We start from the raw sequence: 22,059 nt of genomic DNA, 5'->3' as shown, positions 1-22,059 counted from the left end.
GTCTTTCCCTGGTTTAGAGGAAGGGCCTGGCTGAGAGCTCCAGGGCAGGGAGGCCATGGCGGCCATTGACCAGCCATGTGGGGTGAGGAGCCCAGGCACCCCGGGGTTGTCCAGTTTGAGGGGATCCCTCCCTGGGCTGCAAACCCATCCATACTATGTGGTTTTACGAGAGTCATTCATGGATTGTTAGGAGCGATGAGCGGGCAATGTCTTCGCGTGAGTGTGTCGACAGCTCTAGGGGCTTGTGAGGGTCAGGGGGCTGGAGGTAGGGCTGGAGTCAGGATTAATTTTTTTAATATGGACATTAATAGTCCTGGGGCCAGTGACTGGAAGGGGACCCTCAGTGCTTCCTGAAATGGGGGAGTCTATTACAGTCGGGTGACTGCACTGGGGCCTGGATTACATGCAGAATGCTTGACGGGCGTTGCCAAATTGTCCTCCAAAAAGGTTGTGCCAGTTTACGCGCCCACCAGCAGACAGTGAAGGAGTGTAGTTGCAACTCCCCTCCCCCCACGCGGTACTGTCAACCCTCCGATGTTGGTTTTGGGGATGATGTAAAACACACTCATCGTGCTTTTTGCATTTCCCCATCGTTAGTGTGGTGGAATACCGCGTGTCGTGTGCAGCGAGGTGTGTACTGGCATTTTTATTCCTTCTATGGATTTTCTCTTTTGTCCTTTTCCCCCCAGTGGGTGCTTTTCTTGGTGTTACAGGTTATTTTAAGATGCTTCAGTGAGTTGTTTATGTGGTGCGGGTACTCGATCCCGGGGGGGCAGCAGACTCTGGCCGCCTTTTGTCAATAAAGTTTGGGTGGCGCACAGCCGTGCCCCAGTGCCTGCTGATTGCCTGGGGCAGTTTTCACATCATCCTGGCAGAGCCACGTGACTGGGGTGGAGACCAGGGGCTCTGCCAAAAAAATGTTACTGCCGGACCCTTGGCGGGAGAAGTCTGCCCACCTCCGCCCTCTGCCGCTCGGGCCTTTGTTTCCTATCTTGTGGCTCACAGAGGCGTCACACCCCTGTGTGGCCAGGATTATGTGTCTTATTCAGGAGGGTCTTACCTGTCCTGGGCTAACAAATATATTTCATATTTTCTTGTCATATTTTTATGGTAAATGTCAGTTGCATTTATGCTTTTGAATCCACCAGAAATCTGTTGTTTAAAAATTTATGATATATTTTACTAAACCTAACATATCCAGAATACCATTTCCAATATGTAATCCATAAAAACCATTACAATCTTTTTTTTTTTACTATTTTGACACCAAATTTTTAAGAAGTTTATTATGTGGGCCTCCCTGGTGGCGCAAGGGGTTAAGACACAACCTATGGGGCCTCCCCGGTGGCGCAGCGGTTGAGCGCTGGGTTGCGAATCTGCCCGCGACCTCTGCGGCGCCGGTTCGATCCCCGGCTGCTCCCCGGCCACCGGAGGAGGGTCCCACATGGCGCGCAGACCTCTCCTGCCGCCCGCTGCTCCCCTCAGCAGTGTACTTCGGTCCTTCTGCCTGCTCTGCTCCCCGCTCTGGCTCTGGTGAATTCTCTCACCCTCCCGCGCTTCTGACTGTACCCAGTGCTTGTATAAACAAACAAACAAACAAACAAACAAATAAATAAATAAAAAAACATACCTCTTTAAAAAAAAAAAAAAAAGACACAACCTATGAAGCTATCTGCAGCCACTGCAGCATGAGTTCGATTCCTGGCCAGGGAGCAACCCACAGGGCACAGAGACCTCTCCTGACTCGCCTGCTGCTCCCCTCAGCAGTGTATTTCAGTAGATCTGCCTGTTCTGTTGCCCACTCTGTCTCTCGTGAATCCTCTCACCCCCCCACACCTCTGGCCTGTACTCCAGCTCTTATATGCATAAATAAATAAATATTTTAAAAAAGAAAGAAGTTTATTATGTATATGGTATGAGGTAGGCTCCAACTTCATCATTTATTTATTTATTTTATTTAAATTTTATTTTTTTATTCCCCATATAATTACAACCCCCTTATTTTGACCCCAGGCCCTTCTTTCCCCACCCTACCCCCCCAACTTCATTATTTCCAAGTGAGCAGCAGTTGTCCCAACAGCGTTTACTGACCTTCCTTCCATTCCCCACAGACCTGAAAAAGCGTCTCTAATACACTGAGCCTCTTTATACCTGGCTTTGTCCCTGTGCTCTGTGGTCAGCTGCAAAACTTTCTGTTCCCATTTTGGTTCCTGTGGTATTAATAATTGCAGCAATAGAGTCGAGTCTTGTAGGGCTGGGCCCCACTCCATCTTCCTTCTTGTAAAAATTGATCCTAACTGTTCTCTCACCCAGGTGCTAGAGTCACCGGGCCGGGTTCCACGGGCCAAAGCATTGAGATTTTTTTGATTGGAATTGTCGTGAATCACATTACAGGGTGGGAGTGCCCTCCCTGTTCTACAGATGAGGAAATTGGGGCCCAGACAGGGGACACGACCTGCCCAAGACCAGATGGGGGTGGGGGGGTGGGGGGGTGGCGGATGGTGCAGGCAAGGGTCCCAGTCAGCATTTCTTTACTGAGCACCTACTGTGTGGGCCAAATGGTACTTGGGGGCTGGGGACGCTGAGACCCAGCCTTTGCCTCACAAGAGCTCCAGCCTCCCAGGAGACTTCGGAGCCTCTGCCCCAGGAGCAGCAATGGGGTGTGCAAGGAGCACAGTCTGGCCATGGGGGCACAGGAACAGCCTTGTCTGATCCTGGGGAGACTTCCTCAGGGAAGGCTTCTCAGAGTGGAAGGCCGTGCGGGGAGCTGGCACTGACTACAGTGGGTCAGCGGGAGATGTCTGTGGCTGAGTTGGGGAAGGGTGTCAGGCAGGGGGAACAGCCTATGCAAAGGCCTAGCGTGATGACAGGGCCTGTCGGATTCATTCTGCACGATGCATGGTCTCTCCCCTTCCTGCTCCTCCTAGCGGTGACCCATCTCTCTCTCCCCTTCTACCCGTGCTTACCTGTGGACAGACAAGGGGATGTGGCTCTGCCTCCCTACTACCAGCCAGAGGAGGATGATGAGATGCCCTTCATCTGCTCCCTGTCGGGGGACAACGGCATCATGGGCTGCCACGAGATCCCCCCACTCAAGGAGCAGGGCCGCGAGTGCTGCCTGTCCAAGGATGACGTGTATGACTTTGGGGCGGGGCGCCAGGACCTCAACGCCAGTGGGCTCTGTGTCAACTGGAACCGCTACTACAACGTGTGCCGCACGGGCAGTGCCAACCCCCACAAGGGCGCCATCAACTTTGACAACATTGGCTACGCCTGGATCGTCATCTTCCAGGTGAGGCCACTGGGGCTGGCCCTGGCCCCCGAGCGGGAGTGGGGTGAGGGGTGGAGCCAGGTGTTTGCACCTGTCTCTCTGAAACCTGCCCGTATTCCAGACAGAGCAACCAAGATTCAAAGAAAGGAAACCAGCCACTTGGCCAAGGACAGGGTGACCCCAAAGCCTGTACTCTCTGCCGAGTCCCAAATAGGGGGGCTAACAGGGCAAGGCGGGACCCCATGCGGGAATCTTGGGGAGTGGAGAACATTACTGGCGGAGGTGGCTGCCTGAGCAAAAGCCTGGGTGCAGGGATGCCAAAGGCCGTGTGGGGAGCCCCAGGGAGCTGTTGTCAGAGTGTAGGGCTGGTCTGTCAGCCCCACCTTTTTTTTGAGAGCAGAAAGTGGTGAGCCCTGCGCTTTACCTTGCGCCACTCCCACTACACAGCGTTGGCTTATGCAAGGTGCTTTATCAAATTGCTCGGCCCGCAGCACTGCAGAAGATGGGGTGACGATGTTCAGGCAACTGGGGCTGTGAGACCTTGGTGTATTGCTTGATATCACTGTGCCTCAATTTGCTCATCTCTAAAATGGGGTAATAACAGCACCTCCCCTCCCGGGACCTTGGGTGACTGAGAAGAATAAACCAGAGTGGGGAGCCCTGTGTGCCGGGCAGGCGTGCTCCCTAAAGGAGCGTGGGCAGGGCCAGAGAGCCTCAAGGGGCTGCAGGGTCCTGTCTGAGTGGTGGCTGTGAGGCGCGGTGGGTGACGGAGTGCGGGACTGCCAGACGCAATGGATGGGAGCATAGCCCAGCAGCTGTGTTTCGGGACCCTCCACCTGGAGAGGGCAGGTTGGCCTGCCCAGGGGCTCCTGCTCTGTGCATTTGCCAGAAGCAAAGAATTTGGCAGTGCTCGGGGGTCCCCAGCATTTGTCTTGCCTCAGACTGCTCAGCCTCTCTCTCTGGATAAGTGTGTTTGGGGGGACAGAATCTCACCAGCCTCATCACAGCCGCACTCTGGGGTTAGCTGAGCTGCACCCCAGCCCGGCCAGGAGGTCTCTGTGAACCTCACATGCTGAGGAAGCAGCAGCTGAGGCTCCAAGTGGCCCAGCCAGTGAGCTGGAGCCTGGGGACCCCCACCCCCACCCTCCTGACTCAGTGTGGTAGACAGGAAAGGGGGGGCGGGCTCTGGAGCGAGAGGGACAGGGCTCAAGTCCCATGAAGTGCCTTCCTGGCTGTGGGCGCTGGGCAAAGGCCTCAGCTCTCCTTGCTGTCCTCACGTGTATCATGGAGTCGAGGACGAGGCCAGGTGGCCCTGCTGAGCCTGTGTGAGGAGATAATGTGCTGAAGATTCCTGGTGCACAGTAGGGCCTCCGTGGGGGGTCCACTCCCCACCCCAACCCGGCTCAGCTCTCGCTCCTCTTCTGCTCTGTCTCGGCTGCAGGTGATCACCCTGGAAGGCTGGGTGGAGATCATGTACTATGTGATGGACGCGCATTCCTTCTACAACTTCATCTATTTCATCCTCCTTATCATAGTAAGTGTCAGGGGAGCTGGGGCTATCTGGGCAGGCTCGAGGACCTGTGGATGGAGACCAGCCGGAGGGGGGGCCCTGGGGAGTCCCCAGGGAGCCCATCAGTGCGGGAGGCAGTTTTTCAATGTGGCTGAGCGGTGGTGATTGAAGGGGCTCATCAGGGCAGCTGCTGGAAGCATCCATCACTTCCGATTGCCTTCATTTCTCATTTCTGGGCATTTAAGTCCAGCTGGTTGCTCCTGCTTGCATGTCTCTGCCTCGTAGTCTCTGGGAATACAGTCTTCAAATGACTTTAGCTGGGATGCAGCCTCAGAGTGGAAGCTTCTGGAGGCTGAGCTTGTACCTCTTTCCTGGGGCCAGGGAGATGTTCCAGAATGGAAGCCGGGGCTGCTTCTTGAGCAAGGCTTGCAGCCGAGGCCACCCCGGTGGTGGCCTGGTAGAGGCCCCTGAAATTCTTGGAGGGACTACTGCCTCTCAGGCACCTCGCCTTGAGGGGGTGACCTGGAGGTAGAGGTGGGGCCCCTTTCCTGGTCAGCCCCTTTCCTGCCTCCCACCCCCGCAGTCTTCTGAGCCCAGTGAGTGAGCAAGTGAGCTCATCGCCTTGTTATGTCTGACTGCAGCTTCAGCTACTGCTCAGTCCCCCAAATGTCAAGGTGATTCAGTCCCTGGAGCCTGCTGCTGGCTCCCTGCCTCTGCGAGCCAGGTTCTCTGGCAGCCAGCATACTTGGCCCTTAGGGCAGCACCCCGTCCCAGACTGGTGGGACCAGCACCTGGGGGCTCAGGACGAGCTGGCAGGTGATGTGAGACAGCCTGCTGTTGGCTTCACTCTGGTTTTTGTGGGGAGATTGGGGCCTTGTACCCACATGGAGACACCCCAGCAGAGGAGGGGGCCCAGGCTTTGCTCAGGGTGGCCCGAAACTGGGCCACCAGCACATCACCAGCACATTTGGGAAGCCTGCACGGCGCCAGGCCCAGTGCTGGCAGCTGAGCTGGAGTCCACCCCTTCTCCTTTCTGCCTGTCTCACTTTCTCCTTCTCTCCATCTCCCTCCTCCACCTCCCTCCTCCCCCATCCCATCTCTGCCTCCCTGCCCTTCTAATCCCTCGTCCCTGTCCCTCGCCTCCTGTTGGTCACAGGTGGGCTCCTTCTTCATGATCAACCTGTGCCTCGTCGTCATAGCGACCCAGTTCTCGGAGACCAAGCAGCGGGAGCACCGGCTGATGCTGGAGCAGCGGCAGCGCTACCTGTCCTCCAGCACAGTGGCCAGCTACGCCGAGCCGGGCGACTGCTATGAGGAGATCTTCCAGTACGTCTGCCACATCCTGCGCAAGGCCAAGCGCCGTGCCCTGGGCCTGTACCAGGCTGTGCAGAGCCGCCGCCAGGCCCTGGGCCCCAGGGTGCCCGCCTCTGCCAAGCCCGGGCCCCATGCCAAGGAGACCAGGCACTACAGTAAGTGGCCCTGAGGCTGAGGGAGCCTGCGTGGGGGGCTCAGAAACAGCACAGCCTGCGAAAGACTGTCCCATCCCCCAGCACACGCAGAACCCCCAGGACTTGGCCCCCCCTCCATGGTGCCCTCACCGTTTCCCGAGCACCTGCCAGTGCTGGGTCTGGCCTCCTGGGACCTGGCCTACCCTGGAGGACCTCCCTTCCCATCTCCAGGGAGCATGTGCACCGGCTCTGCCCCTGGGGCCACCCTGGAAATGAACAGTTATCTGTCCTTAGCCGGGACAAACTCTAAATCCCTCTGCCTGGGCTACCGACATCACCCCTACACAGGTTCCTCCTGCCCCCTCCTGCCGGTGAGCACCCAGAGATATGGCTTCCAGTCACCTGGAATAAAGGGCGTGGCCTCCCTGCATAGGTGTGATGTGCTGGGGACCCCACTGTGCCCTTCTCTCTGCCTTGGGCCCATTTCTCCCTCTTGTCTCTGACTGTCCTTGTGAGGGTTGGCACTTTAGGTCTGGAAAGGCGCTCTCATCATTTTCTTTTCTGTTCCACACAGCTGTCCTGAGAAGGGGGTGCAGCGAGTAATAGTGTTCTAGTTTTCAGATGGGGTGACCAAAGTCCAGAGAGATGAAGGGAGTCGCTTAAGGTCGCAGAGTATGCCAGCGGCAGCTGGCGGCTGGCATGTCAGCGCTCAGGGCTTTGCTGCACCTCCCTGGGTGGGGGTGAACTGCTGTCTTTGGAGGCAAATGCACTCCAGGAGGTGGGCCCCATGTCCAGGCTCAGTCCTGCCCTCAGTTGGTGCCAAGAAGCAAGTCAGCAGACCTCCGGAGGTACCCCAGGCCGGGGCACAGTGTGCCCCTCTGTAAAGTGAGGACGAGACCATGTGCAGTGGGCGCAGCCTCGCCAGGCCCCGCTCCTGGCGCTCCGCTGTGCTGGGGATCTGAGAGTCTGGGGAGCCAAGCTGGAGATTTCGGCTCCAGAGCAGCCGCCCACCTGTCCTCGGGCGCCAGCCGTCCAGGCCCGGTCTTGGGGGAGGCCCAGGTGGCCCGTGGGCTGGCTCAGCACGAGGACGAGGACGGGGAGCTGGGCCTGGCTGACAACCCGGGGAGGGATGTTTACTTCCAGGGGCTTCCTGCCACCGCCCACCTGCTCCAGGGAATGTGTGTGGAGGGAAGTCCCTGAGGTGCCCGGAGGGGGGTCTTGCCCTTGGCCCTGGGCCCCTGGTCTTCCTTTGCCCTGGGAAACAAGTGTTGGGGACCCAGCCCGCATACAGGCTGGGCTGGGAAGGGGCGGGAGAGGCTGGCTGTGGCTTCTGGCTGCCCACACTGGCTCTGAGCCTGAGGGCTTGTCAGGGCCTGGAGGTATCTGCAGGGGGAGGAGGTCCAAGCTTTTCTTGCCCTTTTTAATTTTTTTGTTCACACAAGGAAAACACATTTGCTCTAGGAAAATATAGGCAAGCTGAGAGAAAAACCAAACCACCCAGAGAGAAGCCTCTCTGGCCCCTCTTTGAAAGGGTTTACAGGTCAGAACTCGGGTCCAGGACCGGCCTGGGTTTCTCGAAGTCTCCCTGGAGCAGTGAGGGGGATGAGAGCTCTTGCCCATCCCCCCACCTCCCCCACCTCGCCATGCCATGTCGGTTCCCCCTTGCCTGCTCCCCACGGAGAGAGCCCTGACTCTTAGTTGTGTGGAGGGACATTCCAGGGGTTTCTAGAGCCAGGGCTCCACCCTTGCTTTGGGCCCCGTCCCTCTACCCTGGGGACACCTCACACCCTGGGCGCAGGCAGAATTAGACACACAGACCAGCTTAGCTTCCTCTGAGGGGCACCCCCTCAGTTGTCCCCCGAACTCCAGGAAGGTGGCAGGTGTGGGGGCTCAAGGGGCCCATGGTGACTAACCCTGGGCCTCGGGCCAGGAAGTGAGGGAGGAAGGACAGGGCTGTGGCCTGGGCATGTCACACCTGTTAAGGGACAGAATCCTCCTGGCCGCCCTGGGAGGTGAGTGCTCCTGGTCCCAGGCAGTAAAGCCACCTCCCCGAAAGCCCAGGCCGCGGGGCTTCCAGGCAGGCCCCAAGGACCACAGGGGACTTAAGCACACGGCTGTGTCCGGGTTAGCCGGGGACCTGGTGCGACTAGTTGCTGCTTCCCCTGAGACCCTTGAGCCGGCCTGCGGCTTGGACGCCATCGCGGTGGACAGTGACCATGCCCTCTGTTTGCTTTTCAGAGCTGTGCCCAAGACACAGTCCCCTGGACCCGACGCCCCACACGCTGGTGCAGCCCATCTCTGCCATGCTGGCCTCCGATGCCGCCAGCTGCCCCCGCTGCCAGCATGAGGCAGGCCGGCGGCCCTCGGGCCTGGGCAGCACTGACTCGGGCCAGGAGGGCTCAGGCTCCGGCGGCTCAGGCGGTTGCGATGACGAGGCCGATGGGGACGGTGCCCCGAGCAGCGAGGACGGGGCGTCCTCGGGGCTGGGGAAGGAGGACGAGGAGGAGCGGGCGGAGGGGGCAGCCCGGCTGTGTGGGGACGTGTGGCGCGAGACCAGAGCCAAGCTGCGCGGCATCGTGGACAGCAAGTACTTCAACCGCGGCATCATGATCGCCATCCTGGTCAACACCGTCAGCATGGGCATCGAGCACCACGAGCAGGCCAGTGTGGGGGCCCAGGGCCCCGCCCCCGACACCCGCGGTGTGGGGCTGCCCAGGGCTGGGTCCCTTCCCTTGGGGGGACCCGGGTTCCTGGCCCAGGACCGTGCAGAAGAGGGAAGAGCTCGGGGGGGCCTGCCCAAGGCTCTGGTGGGTTCTGTCCTTAACCTGCACTCCTGCTCTGTAGGACACCCCATTTGACAACTGCTGACCCCGAGGCCCACAGAAGGCATATTAGAGGCTGGACTTGAACCCATAACTTTCAGTGGCAAGACTCACCCCCCTGCAAGGTTTAAGACTTCGAAGCCCCCTTTGGTTCCCTGCTGGCTTTTTCTGTGGAGGCCCCAGACCCGCCCGCTGTGCCCTGCGGTGGGCCACGCTCTCATTTCCCTCTTCATTAGTTCACCAAAGCAGGCTCCATTCAATTTACTTAAATGCGGCCCCTGGGGCTGCTGGGAGCTGCTTGGAGTTGCTGGTTTGCCCGCAGTTCTGGCTTAATTAAAAAGGTCTCTGGGGAGGGGTGGGGTTGGTTCTCCAAGGGTGTAACTGGTGGGCAGGCAGCCCGGACCCCTCGCCTAGGATCCACCCTGCTGGCCTTGGCCTGACCCAGGCTAGTAGCGGGTAGAGGCCTACCTGGGCCTGGGGCCCTTGGAGCAGGGACTGATGCTGTTGGGGTGCTGGCTCAGCCTGGGTTGGGCTGAACGTGTGCCTGCCCTGCTGCACGAGAGCCTGGCGCTGTCCCTGCCAGTGGCTGGCTGGAGCCAGCTGGTGAGAGCCAATTTCCTGAGGCTCAGAAATTTTGCAAACCCTTTGGCAAAAGGTTGGTAGCTTGAAACTGGCCATAGGGGGCAGCATTTGCACCATGGAAATTGGCATACACGACAGGTCGGGGCCATCATTCAGAGGCCTGTTTGCCCAGGTACTGACCCTCCTGCCTCCTCAGCCATCCCCTCTTATCAGCACTGCACCTAGGCAGCTCTGCTCTCCAGGCAGGCTGCCCCCCAGCCTCAGGCCCTGCCCAAGTGTCCTCAGGGTCTCCCTGCCTGGCCTGTCCCCCAGACCCTGCCCATCCTGCCCGCACATGCTCTCTAGCCTATAATGTGGTGAGGCGGGAGAGGCTTCAACCGCGGTTCAAACGGGGTTCCCTCATCTAGGAGGCAGGTGTCCTACCTAATAGTAGGCACCTTCTCCTGTCCACTGAGCACCGACTAAGCGCCAGGCCCTGACCTCGTGCAGTATAGTTGAGTCCACCCCCACAACACTGATGAGGGGGCATCTGCACCCCCTTTCCTGGCTCTGTGCTGGCTGGCAGGGTGGCCGTGGGCCAGTTATGGGGCCTCCCTCGGCCCCTCTGTAAATGGGCACACTTGCCCTGCCGCACAGAGGGGCGGTTGCTTTGAAAGGCCTGGCGCACAGTAGGTGCTCGCAGTGTGGAATTTTTTTGTCTTTTTGAGCTGCCACGAATTTACCATCCCCCGTCTGGAGCCTCAAAAAATTAATTAATTAAAGAAAAGGTGAGGGGGAGGGAGAATTTAAAAATGTTCTTTCTGAGTGGCAGCCTTTGTTCGGCCGAGCTCTGTGCGGGTGCGCGGCTGGGCCCTCCCATCTTTCTGCTCCACTCCCTTTGCCTCCCAGACGTTCCTCTGCGGAACTGATCCGCCCCCATATTTATTTTTGAGCAGCCCTGTCTGAGGGGGCTCCGGCAGAGGGAGGTGGCCCAGGGCCACGAGGGGAGGGGCAGGGCGAGGGGAGGATCAGATGCTGAACCCACACAGCCCCTCCCCCCCGAGGGGTGGTGACCCAGGGGTGCTTTGTGGCCACCTTGTGTGGCCAGAGGGTTTGGAGAACGGGAGGGAGGCTGGGCGTCTCTTTCTTACTCCCTCTGTGAAGCGGCTGCCGCCTCTGCCAGAGTCCTTGAAGGAGAGAGGGTTTCTGGTGCCCGTGGCTTTGACGGGGTCACTGCGGCCACATCACGAGGGGGCACCAGCAGGTTCCCACGGCAGCAGATACTGTTCCCTTCAGGGACAGGCCTGGGAGATGGTGACAGGTGGAAAGAGGCTCCACCAAGCAGGGCTGCAGGTGACCCAGGAAGTGTTTGGGGTGTCAAAGTCTGCCCCTCCCCCACAGCCCTTGGAGGAGAGGGACCCAGGACAGTGTGGCTGAGGCTACAGCCCGGCGATGCACTCCCCTGTCACCACTTCTCGTGTGCACGTGCGTGTGCATGTGTGCGTGTCCCATCTTCCCTGTGACCCGGGAGCGGGCAGGGTGAGGGTCTTATCCCAGCCGAGGCTGAGAGGGGCGGCCTGACTTGCCCAGGGTGGCGCAGTGAGCAGTGGGCAGAGCTGGGCTCCAAGATGCTGGGGGTTCTGAGGAGCCAGCAGGAGCTGGGAAGGCCTGGGTGGAGGTACCGGTCCTGGGAGCAGTGCCTGTCTGCGCTGCTCCCTTCCTGGGCACTCCTCTGACCAAGCACATGACCTCTCCAAGCTGTGCGGTGCTGCCCTGGGCCTCACCCCGCCCTGGAAGTGGGGGTGGTCACCAAGCTGCGCTGCCACCTACCACCCCGGCGGAAATGGCCAGAGGCTGCCTCCCCAGCCTGGCATGGGGCAGAAACCAGCAGGCCCTGCCTGGCCCCCCCCTCCTCTACCTCTGTCCCCCCATCCCTTCTCACCTGCCCTCTGTCCCCCCACTTCTATCTTAACATGGTTTCCCCTGCCTTTGGGCACCTCCCCTCCCCCTGGATGAGTCCTCGCTGTCTCCAGTTGCTTCTCTGCACCTCTGTCTGTCTGTCTGTCTGCACTCTCACTCCTCAGCTGTCTGACACCCGCAGTGTCGTGATCTGGCCCTTCGTGCTCTTGTCACCTGTCTCTCTCTCTGCAGCGCCTCCGTGTCCAGGCTTTGCGTCTCCCTGTCCCATATCTCTCTGTCCGTCCATCTCTTTCAGCCTCTGTGTCCATCTCCCTCTGTCGCTGCCCGTCCATCTCCACCTGCCTCCCCTGTGGTCCCTGTCTCTGTGTCTCTGATCCTCTGCCCGTCGCTGCCGCTCTCGCTCCTCTCGCCCAGAACAGTGCTGTCAGGAGTGACGGATGGTCACAGCGGGGAGGTGACCAGGTGTGCGCGGCAGAGAAACAGCTGTTTTGAGGGAATCGGGGGAGCGAGCGGGTGACCTTTCCAGAGCTCCGGCCGCCTGCCTGGCTCGTGGGGGCCGCGTGAGTGCAGCGTGTGGCCCGGGCAGCCGTGGCAGCCACGACGGACTGTCACCATCCAGTTTCATCTCTGTGGACATGGTTTTGGCAGCTCGGGAAATGAGAGGTGTGGAGTAGCATCCGGGCCCTGCTCAGCCGGGGATGCCCAGCCCCAGCCCTCCCCACCATGGGAGGCCACTCAGGGTCCCACGCCCCTTTGGGGACCATTTTGTGAGTCAAATGTAATTACAGATGGAAATGGGGCCTCCTTTTCCTTTTATCTGGGCTGGAGAGGAGCTGGCGGTTTTATTAGATTTCTCAGGCACCAGGCGGGAAGCAGGCAGTCGCGTTTTTTTTTCTCTCTCATCTCCTTTGGACACAAATGGAATCCAGGACAGGCTGGGGGGAACTGTTGCCCCGCCCACTGGCTGGCCCCTCTTCGCCCTGTTGTCCATTCCCCCACCCAGCTGTAGGGTCTCTGCTGAGATGCCATTTCTTCCAGCAAGCTGCTCCTGACTCCACACACTGTTCCCCCAACTACCCTCAGCTTTCCTGGGATTTTAGTTTTCACCAACCCATCTGTTCACTCTCTTCTTGAGCGATGCCCCTTGGGGACAGGGTGGGGAGAGACCTTCTTGCTGCTTTCAGCCAGGCGCTTGTGGCACCAGCCGCTCTGGTGGCCACTCAGATCTGTGGCTGCTCAGATCTGGTGGCCACTCAGATCCGTGGCACTCATGCGCAGTGGCTGACGGGGAGGTAGCTGATGGGGCTTCGGTGTGTGTGACGGGAGAGCAGTTTGGAGCCGAGTCTGCTCAGTGCCTGGCTCTGCCGCATCCTGGCTGGTGGCAGTCAGTTACCCCTCCCAGCCACAGTTTCCTCACCTGTAGAAAGGACATGCGAACAGGGGCCTCCTCCCTTCTCCGTGGTTCAGGTGGGAACACTTGGCTCCATGGTGAGCAGGAAGCAGACATTTGACCAGTCTTGGGGGGCCATGGAGAGGAGCAAGGTCCTGGGCCTTATATGGCTCTTAGCAGTGAGGTTTCAGGTATCTCCTTCCACCCCTTGTCTTATAGATGAGGGAACTGCGGCCGGGTGGGGTGCATGGGGGACCAGCCATGGCGTTTCACACACGGGGTTGGTCCGGTGACCCCATCTGCGGGGGTGCTGCCTGCTGCTAAAGCAGGAGGTAAAGCACTCTGGGGGCAGATGATGTCTGTGCGGCAGTGGACTCGTCTCCCTCTGACCAGCTGGACTTCAGTGCTTTACCCTGGGCCTGGGTTTCCTCCAAGTGGGAGTGAAGTGAGCACCACTGGCTGGGGAGGTCGAGTGGTTGGGTACCAGCCATCAGGGCTCATGGCAGGCGCGTGGTCTCTGTCCTCCCTGCCCATAGCTACCCACCGACCTGAGATGGCCGCTCTCAGGAGGGAAGAGAGCGGTGGGCTGGTGGGTCTGCACAGGGGCTGGTTAAGGAGGGAGCCTGAGAGCCCGGCTGCCTGGGTTCGATTCCTGGCTCTGCCCCTTACCAGCCCTGCAGCTCCAACCTGCCTTCTCATCTGCAGACTAGCTCTTGTGAGGGGCTGAGTGACCTGGTGCTGGCAGAGCACGTGGGTCAGGGTGCGGCACAGGGTGCGTGCTCACTAGCTGGGTCAGGGTTGCGGGCAAACAAGGAGTTGCCCGCAGCCGCCACCTGCCTTCCATGTGACGTCAGGCTGGCCTCTGAGCTTCAGTCTCCTCGTCTGTAAAGTGGGTATCACCCACCCATTTATAAAGGAAGGTGAGCCACATGGCCTCTCAGGCCCCTGGGGCAGCAGAGTTGCAAGGTCCTCAATGGTTATCATATCTGGGTGGGTGCACGTGGCGCTCCAGCGAGGACACTGCCCTCCCAGGGGGATCGTAGAGTCAGTGGGTGTCCAGAAGGGACCCAAGTTACCCTCTGGTCTGACCGGCGCCCCCTTTGTCCCCATCCCACAGCCCGAGGAGCTGACCAATATCCTGGAGATCTGCAACGTGGTCTTCACCAGCATGTTCGCACTGGAGATGCTCCTGAAGCTGGCGGCCTTTGGGCTCGTCGACTACCTGCGCAACCCCTACAACATCTTCGACAGCATCATCGTCATCATCAGGTGCCGCCCCAGCCTGCAGCCCGCCCGGGCCCAGAAGGGGGGAGGGGCATCCACGTACCGAATCCCGCCAGTAGATAAAGCGCAGAGGCAAAGAAAACTGGCCTCACTGAAGCGCAGTTGTCAGAGCCTTTAAACTTTGTGGCTTCGCAACATATGTGCTTCTGGATCAGTGCATGAAATAGCAAGGTCTGGTGGCGGGCCCATGGCTTCCACCGAAGATGTGGAGCAGAAGTAACACTCCCGTGTCTGCCTCAGCCCTCACGTGGCAGGACAACATCAGTGATGTCGACTGGGCACAGGGTCACGGGAACTGCTCGTTCTCTGGGCTTTATTTACACTCATAAGCCAGAGCATGGTAAATCTCAAAGGCCAGTGATATTTATAGGTCTCCTGAGTTCTAGCCATAGACTTCAGCGGGGACTCCAGGGCAAGAACCCCCGAGTAAGGCCACGGGGCAGCAGTGGTCTGAGGATGGATGGATGGATGGATGCTTCCCGTCTCTCTGCTCCCCCACCTCTCCCATTTCCTCTGCCCTCCTCTCCTCCCGGCCTCCCGCCGGCCCCTCCTGCCTCTCCCCTCCCACCCGCCTGCCCGCTCTACGCAGCATCTGGGAGATCGTGGGGCAGGCGGACGGTGGCTTGTCGGTGCTGCGGACCTTCCGGCTACTGCGGGTGCTGAAACTGGTGCGCTTCATGCCCGCGCTGCGGCGCCAGCTGGTGGTGCTCATGAAGACCATGGACAACGTGGCCACCTTCTGCATGCTGCTCATGCTCTTCATCTTCATCTTCAGGTGAGCCCTGCCGGCCCTGGGCCATGCTGGGGGCAGGAGCTGGGGGCATGTGGAGCTCAGGGAACACCCTGGACTGGGGTGTGAATCCCAGCGCCATCGCCACGTACCCTGTGGTGCTGAACCTCAGTGGTCACTCCTGTAAAATGGAACAGTGTGGCTCACACCCTCCCCCCATGTCTTACTGGATTGTTCTGAGAATGACATGAGGTGGGTGGTGAGAGCGCGGGGCCTGAGCGGGTGCCTTGAGCCTGCCGATCCTCCCCCAGCATCCTCGGGATGCACATCTTCGGCTGCAAATTTAGCCTCCGCACAGACACGGGAGACACGGTCCCCGACAGGAAGAACTTTGACTCCCTGCTGTGGGCCATCGTCACCGTCTTCCAGGTGAGCCGCAGGTGCACCCATGTGTGGGGGGAGGGGGGATTCTTCCAGGCCTACCACCCAGCATCACTTTTCAGGGTGCCTGTCTGGGAAGCCCCAGAGCCCTGGCCTCTGGTGCTTGCAAGCAGGCACCCACCCCTGCCCTCCACTCCTGCACGCAGACTCTGGCACTTAGCATTCTTCTCCGGGACTGCTTGTCACATGTCACCTGGGCGTGGCTGAATGGGTACATGTGGGGGGTTGTTGCACATTGTGGGGGGTGGGGTAGAAGGAGGGGTGGGCTAAGTCCAGGGTGGGGGGCTGGAACAGGCTCTGCGCTGAGGATGGGGTGCTGGGGGCAGCCAGGATGGAGCAGCCGGCCAGTGGGGAGGGTGTCAGGGCTGGAGTGTGGTACTGCCTTGGGAGGGGGTTGGGCAAGCTGGGGCAGTGCTTGTGAGCCTCCAGCCCAAACCCCAATGTTCAGGGCTTCCTGGTCTGCCCAAGCAGCGAGAGGGGCTGCAGGCAGGGACGCCTGCAGCGGGTCTACAGCTAGGCCACCGGGGCTGGGATTTGCAGGGGCCCCGGGACTGAGTGTGCCCCTCCCCTGCCCTCACAGATCCTCACCCAGGAGGACTGGAACGTCGTCCTCTACAACGGCATGGCCTCCACCTCCCCGTGGGCCTCCCTCTACTTTGTTGCCCTCATGACCTTTGGCAACTATGTGCTCTTCAACCTGCTGGTGGCCATCCTGGTGGAGGGCTTCCAGGCGGAGGTGACTGAAGCCCCGGCAGAGGAACACCCCTTGGGGACGACACGCGATGGACCGGGGCCTGGATGGGGGAGGGCTGCAGTTCAGACGTCTAGTAGGCAGCAGGTCCCCAAGGCGGGGTGAAGTGGTCAGCAGGTCCCAAAGGAGAAGTGGTCAGCAGACGGAGGCTGCACCTGGGACCCCGCCTGTCTCCCACAGGTGTAGGACAAGACCTCTCCAGCTCAGATTCTAGGGCCCCAACATCTGGAATCTGGGCCCTGCCTCCCTGTTCTCTGAGACTCGGGGGTGCTTGTAGGCAGGCCGATATGGTTTGTGGCTTTGGGCCTCGTTGGCTTCTTACTTCCCTTTACTGAGACTCAGTTTCCCCATCCGTAAAATGGGGGTGAAAACATCCATTGAAAATATCAGGAGGGAGGGAAAGACTGAGCTGACCTTCGTTCCAACATGAGGGATGGTCTCCCAGGGCGACGCCAATCGCTCCTACTCGGACGAGGACCAGAGCTCATCCAACATGGAAGAGTTTGACAAGCTCCAGGAGGGCCTGGACGGCGGCGGAGGTAAACGGGCCTCCACATGTCCCCTCAGGGCACTGGGCCTGCCCAGAGATCATATAGGTGAAGGGCATGGCCTCTGGCTTCCCTCAAGCTCAGGCTCTGGGACTGCTCATTCTCTGGTTTGTAGCTTACATTCATCATCCCTAAACCCCAGGAAGTCAGTGACATGGTCCTAGATTCTTGCCTCAGGGTAGCTGCACCCACCCTCATCCCTCCACATTGCGAGGTCTGTCAGGAAGAGCCTTGGGCTTCAGGACATCTGAGTTCTGGCCCCCTGTTGGCCCCACTGGGCAGCTCAGAACAAGCCTTCCAAGCCGGCATGTGTCATGTGTGTCTTGGTAGCTGGGCTGGACATGGAGAGAGGGTCCCCTGCAGGGTGAAGCAAGGGCTCCACTGTCCACAACTAAAGCTGAGAGCCTGCAGGTGAGGTGCAGGGGGCACAGGTCCCAGCTGGAAGACCTCTAGCAAAGGCCTCCCCAGAAGACTCTGTGTGTGTTTTTTTCTCACGACTCCCTTTGCTCTTGTTCTGTCTGCCTGCCTGTCCCCGCCTGTCTCTACCTCACCCCTGCAGATCCCAAGCTCTGCCCAATGCCCATGACCCCCAATGGGCACCTGGATCCCAGTCTCCCACTTGGTGGACATCTGGGCCCCGCTGGGGCTGCAGCACCTGCTCCCCGCCTTTCACTGCAGCCAGACCCTGTGTTGGTGGCCCTGGGCTCCCGCAAGAGCAGCGTCATGTCCCTGGGGAGGGTGAGCTACGACCAGCGCTCACTGGTGAGTCTGTGGGGTGCTTTGGATGGGTGCTCCCTGCTGGGGTGTGCAGAGGGACCCTGGGGAGGAGTGTCCACCCTCAGAGAGGTGCTCAGGCTCAACGCCAGAGCCAGCCGGGGGCCATGTCTGCATGTCCCTGGGTGCCCAGTGCCAGAGGGGCACCTGGCAAGGAGTGAGTGACTGACTAGTGCCTGGGTCTGGTGTGGAGCTGGGTTTGGTCTTAGCAGCAACGTGCAGAGTAAAGGGCTGAGCTTCGGGTTCTGGCAGAACCAAGTTTGGGTCTGTGGAACAGCCCCCTCTGAGGCGGTTTCCTCACCTGCACGATTTGAAGAAACCCGAAGGGCTGCACCTTCCTGGAGGGCAGTGCGGTGGCAGGAGGGCATGTAGCCACACTGTGGACATGCCCTGGGAGCGACCCCGGGGCCTGGCCCGTCTGGTCAGCCGCCGGCGGTGCCCCCAGGACCGCAGCCCGCCCTCCGCCCGGCCTTGGGGGTGTGGCGCGCTGACGGCCGGGCTTCCTCCCAGTCCAGCTCCCGGAGCTCCTACTACGGGCCTTGGGGCCGCAGCAGCGGGGCCTGGGCCAGCCGCCGCTCCAGCTGGAGCAGCCTCAAGCACAAGCCGCCGTCCGCCGAGCACGAGTCCCTGCTCTCCGCCGAGCGTGGCGCGGCCCGGGCGGGCGAGGGCGCCCGGGACGAGGGGCTGCCGCGGGCCGCACCCCCGCACGCCCCGCACGCGCACCGCGCGCCCCACCCGGCGCGCCGGCACCGCCACCGCCGCACGCTGTCGCTGGACACCAGAGACGCGGCGGACCTGACCGAGCCGGGGCCCGCGGCGGGCGGCCACGCCCGGGCGGCCTGGAGGGCGGCGGGCTCGGGCCCCGGGCACGAGGACTGCAACGGCCGCATGCCCAGCATCGCCAAGGACGTGTTCACCAAGATGGACGACCGGCGCGGGCGTGGGGAGGACGAGGAGGACATCGACTATGTGAGTGGGGTCTGGGGTCTCGCGCCAGGGCCAGGGCCTGGGCAGAAGCTCCCGGGCGGGCGGGCCGGGCCGGGCCTAGCAGCACCTGGCGGGCGGGGCGGAGGCCTCAGGTAGCTGAGCGGGTCGGAGCTGCCCACACTGACCTGTGCCCGCCCCTGGGGGAAATCTCCCCTCGGCAGGGCAGGGGTTTGGTCTCGCTGGGACAGCCCGAGGCCATCCAGTGTCCCCAGTGTGCCCGATGGATGGAGATGGGCAGCTCGGGGCAGCGCTGACCTACCCGCAACCCGCGCGCCTTTTTGCCAGACGCTGTGCTTCCGCGTGCGCAAGATGATTGACGTCTACAAACCTGACTGGTGTGAGGTCCGCGAGGACTGGTCTGTCTACCTCTTCTCCCCGGAGAACAGGTGGGCAGCCATGTTTGGGGTGGGGTCCGAGTAGGGGCTGACCTATTTGGGAGCTAGAGCTTTGTGCTGAGCCAGGCAAGGCCATAGGGAGGTGTGTGAGGGGGAGGTGTGTGTGTGTGTTGTGGGGCCTCTCTGGGCATTTTTTCTGGTCTAGGTCATCCCTGTGCTGGGCAGGGATAAATCCTGTCACGGGGGTGCTGTCATCTGGAGGGGCTGTCAGAGGCCTTGCTGGAGGAGAAGGCCTTTGTCCTAGATTTTAGAATCAGCATTTCAGTAGCTGAAGCAGGCTGTGGGAGGAGGAGACTGGTCAGGCAGAGAGAAGGTCCAGAGGCAGAAGTTGGGGTATCAAGCAGTTGTATCCCCAGACTGGGAGCCTGAGCTTGGGGATTTAGCCAGCGTTTGGGTTGCCTGGATTGCCAAGGCATGGTGGGTGCCCTTCATGCTGTGGTACCAGGAGCTGCCATGGGTGTGTGGTCAGGGAAGATGGCTCCAGGTGGGTACCTTGAACAGGTGTACAGTTTTCATCTGCGTGTGCCATATGACAGGAGACGTGTCAGCTTCCTGTAGACGATCCTGGTCCCCTGGAGTGCCTGAGCCCTCTGCCTCCCCCTGGTCAAGGTGAATGGCTAACCCACAGTCACATGGCCCTCTTTTCACCCCATCTGCTCCCCAGGTTCCGCGTTCTATGTCAGACCATCATTGCCCACAAGCTCTTCGACTATGTCGTCCTGGCCTTCATCTTCCTTAATTGCATCACCATCGCCCTGGAGCGGCCCCAGATCGAGGCTGGCAGCACTGTGAGTGACTGTGTCCACTGAGGGGACAAGGGGCGGGGACAACGGGCAGGGCACCAGAGCCTGCTATGAGACAGTGTTCAGGACCGTGGAGGACTCAGCAGGGTCATGTCTCAAGCACCATGGAGGGAGGTGAGGCAGGAGCTTGCCTGGGGGCAGAGGGTGCCTCCTTGTTCTGTGAGATGGCAGCCTCTCCTGGATGCCCCTTGGCTGAAGGCGGAGGCTGCCCAGGTGGCTGGGCAGTTCTGGCAGCACCTGGGCCCATGGTATCTCCCGGCTCTTTCAGGAACGCATCTTCCTCACTGTGTCCAACTACATCTTCACAGCCATCTTCGTGGGCGAGATGACATTGAAGGTAGCTGCAGGCGTCCCCTGGGGCCTCTGCCCCCAGCTCAGGGAACCCTTGCCCTGCCCCTGCCCCGTCTCAGCTTATCATTCACCTGCCCATTAGCAGACCCTCCAGGTCCACTCCCTGCTTGATGTCCACTGGGATGGGTTCCAGGGACCCAAAGGCAAAGGGGCCAGCAGTGTCCTGGCTCTTGGCTAGAAAGGTGAATGCAGGGCAACCTTTACAGCGTAATGGCGGCCCTTGCTGGAGGGAAGGGTTCCGTCTGGGACGTCCCAGAGCCAGAACTTTGAACTGAGTTCTCCAGAAGTCCACAGGCGGGTTGGGCACCGGCCCCTGCGGGCCTCGGCTCACCAGCATACCTCTGCCCCCTCTCCCCACTCGGCCCCGCCCCCTCGGAGTCCGCTTGACCCCGCCCACTGCCCCGCCCCCAGGTGGTCTCGCTGGGTCTATACTTCGGGGAGCAGGCGTACCTGCGCAGCAGCTGGAACGTGCTGGACGGCTTCCTCGTCTTCGTGTCCATCATCGACATTGTGGTGTCCGTGGCCTCGGCAGGGGGTGCCAAGATCCTGGGGGTCCTCCGGGTCCTGCGGCTCCTGCGCACCTTGCGACCCTTGCGGTGAAGACCTCTCCTGCAAGGATGGGAATCCCGAGTGGGCCTAACTGTCATGCCACTCCTGGGAGGGGTCCTGGAGGCGCTGGGGAGAGGAGGTGCTGGAAGGGCAGGGCAGCAGGTGGCCCCAGGACTGCCCGCCACAGTGTATCCCTGGGAGGCTCACGCTTGAGGTGGGTGGGCCCTGAAGGGGTAGGGTGAGGCACCGAGATTTCAGGCCTGGGTGGAGTTCACAGCCTGTTGTGCTGAAGTATGGGCGTCTGGCAGTGTCTCTGCATTCCCTGCTTGGGGGGCCTGTGCCCTGCGGCGTCTGGGCCGAGCGGGGGCTGTCCCCGGCCTGGCTGTGGCTCACCATGGCCCTGTACTCTCTGCCCACAGTGTCATCAGCCGGGCTCCTGGGCTGAAGCTGGTGGTGGAGACGCTCATTTCCTCCCTCAAGCCCATCGGCAACATTGTTCTCATCTGCTGTGCCTTCTTCATCATCTTTGGCATTCTGGGAGTGCAGGTGAGGAGTGCCAGGCCAGGCGGGCACTGGGGTGGGCTCCGTGGTTGGGGCAGACCATGCCCAACACAGCCTAGGGAAAGGCTCCACTTTCCTGCCGACTCTCCTGACTTGTGCCCCTGAACTGGGCTCAGGAGGCCCTCGGGAGCAGCCATGGTCGCTGCCGGTGTCGAGCGCCCAGTCCAGGAAGGGAGACGGACGGGTCCAAGTGACTGAGCTCAAGTGACAGGCTGGGCACGGCAGAGAGAGCTGAGGTGGAGCCGCCTGACTGGTGGGGGCTTCATGTGGACCCTGAGTTGACAGTGGTTCTGCCCCTTCCAGGCAATTGACATAGAGAGGGCTCGGGTCTCTCTCTCTCCCCTATGGGGGTATGCAGGCAGCTCTCCCGTGGGTGGGGTCTCTGCCCAAATCCCCAGGAGGGATACTGGCATCCGCTCTCTGGGATCTGTGGACTCAGACCGGGGTGTGTACTGGGGCCCTGCCATTTCCTAAACCTCAGCAGGCCTGGGGCACATCCCTTGACGCCTCAGGGCCTCAGTTTGCTTGTCCGTGAGATGGGCTGAGAGTAGCCCCCCTTAGGTTGTAGGGACTTGAGGAGCTGGTGTGGTCCAGAGCTCGGTCTGGGTGTGCACAGGGATAGTGTCCCCGAGGGGCAGGTGCCCCCTCTGATCTGTGCCTGAGCATGGCAGGATGGTCGCTCACGCCGCCCCCTTCCCCCAGCTCTTTAAGGGCAAGTTCTACCACTGCTTGGGCGTGGACACCCGCAACATCACCAACCGGTCCGACTGCGTGGCCGCCAACTACCGCTGGGTCCATCACAAGTACAACTTTGACAACCTGGGCCAGGTGAGTGCTGCACGCCTCCCCCTGACCTGACTCACACCCCTCGCCCCACCCCAGCCCTGCTTCTGGGCCTGTGCCCCACCTGGAAGGGAAGAGGGGGTTCTGTGTCCTGAATGGGAGGGGAAAGGCTGGTGTAGG

At 60.7% G+C, this 22,059-nt stretch overlaps 1 protein-coding gene across 1 annotated transcript in view; it reads left to right on the top strand.

Moving 5' to 3' along the window:
* Positions 1-22,059, top strand: part of CACNA1I (calcium voltage-gated channel subunit alpha1 I) — a gene marked incomplete at both ends in the record, with an annotated part of 79,521 nt that overhangs the window by 42,144 nt on the left and 15,318 nt on the right. The window contains 17 exons of the mRNA XM_084254894.1: positions 2,977-3,292; positions 4,713-4,805; positions 5,938-6,250; positions 8,468-8,889; positions 14,040-14,191; positions 14,796-14,981; positions 15,248-15,365; positions 15,958-16,113; positions 16,574-16,667; positions 17,236-17,438; positions 17,961-18,419; positions 18,723-18,823; positions 19,497-19,620; positions 19,904-19,972; positions 20,398-20,582; positions 20,955-21,081; positions 21,799-21,924. Coding sequence (XP_084111020.1) covers positions 2,977-3,292; positions 4,713-4,805; positions 5,938-6,250; positions 8,468-8,889; positions 14,040-14,191; positions 14,796-14,981; positions 15,248-15,365; positions 15,958-16,113; positions 16,574-16,667; positions 17,236-17,438; positions 17,961-18,419; positions 18,723-18,823; positions 19,497-19,620; positions 19,904-19,972; positions 20,398-20,582; positions 20,955-21,081; positions 21,799-21,924 — 3,244 coding nt within the window. The remainder of the gene's footprint in view (positions 1-2,976; positions 3,293-4,712; positions 4,806-5,937; positions 6,251-8,467; positions 8,890-14,039; positions 14,192-14,795; positions 14,982-15,247; positions 15,366-15,957; positions 16,114-16,573; positions 16,668-17,235; positions 17,439-17,960; positions 18,420-18,722; positions 18,824-19,496; positions 19,621-19,903; positions 19,973-20,397; positions 20,583-20,954; positions 21,082-21,798; positions 21,925-22,059) is intronic.

This window comes from Talpa europaea (genome assembly GCF_964194135.1).
Source record: "Talpa europaea genome assembly, chromosome: 15".
Classification (NCBI taxonomy): Eukaryota; Metazoa; Chordata; class Mammalia; order Eulipotyphla; family Talpidae; genus Talpa; species Talpa europaea.
The sequence above is the reverse complement of the archived record's forward strand: the minus strand, read 5'-3'. Positions and strand labels throughout refer to the sequence as shown.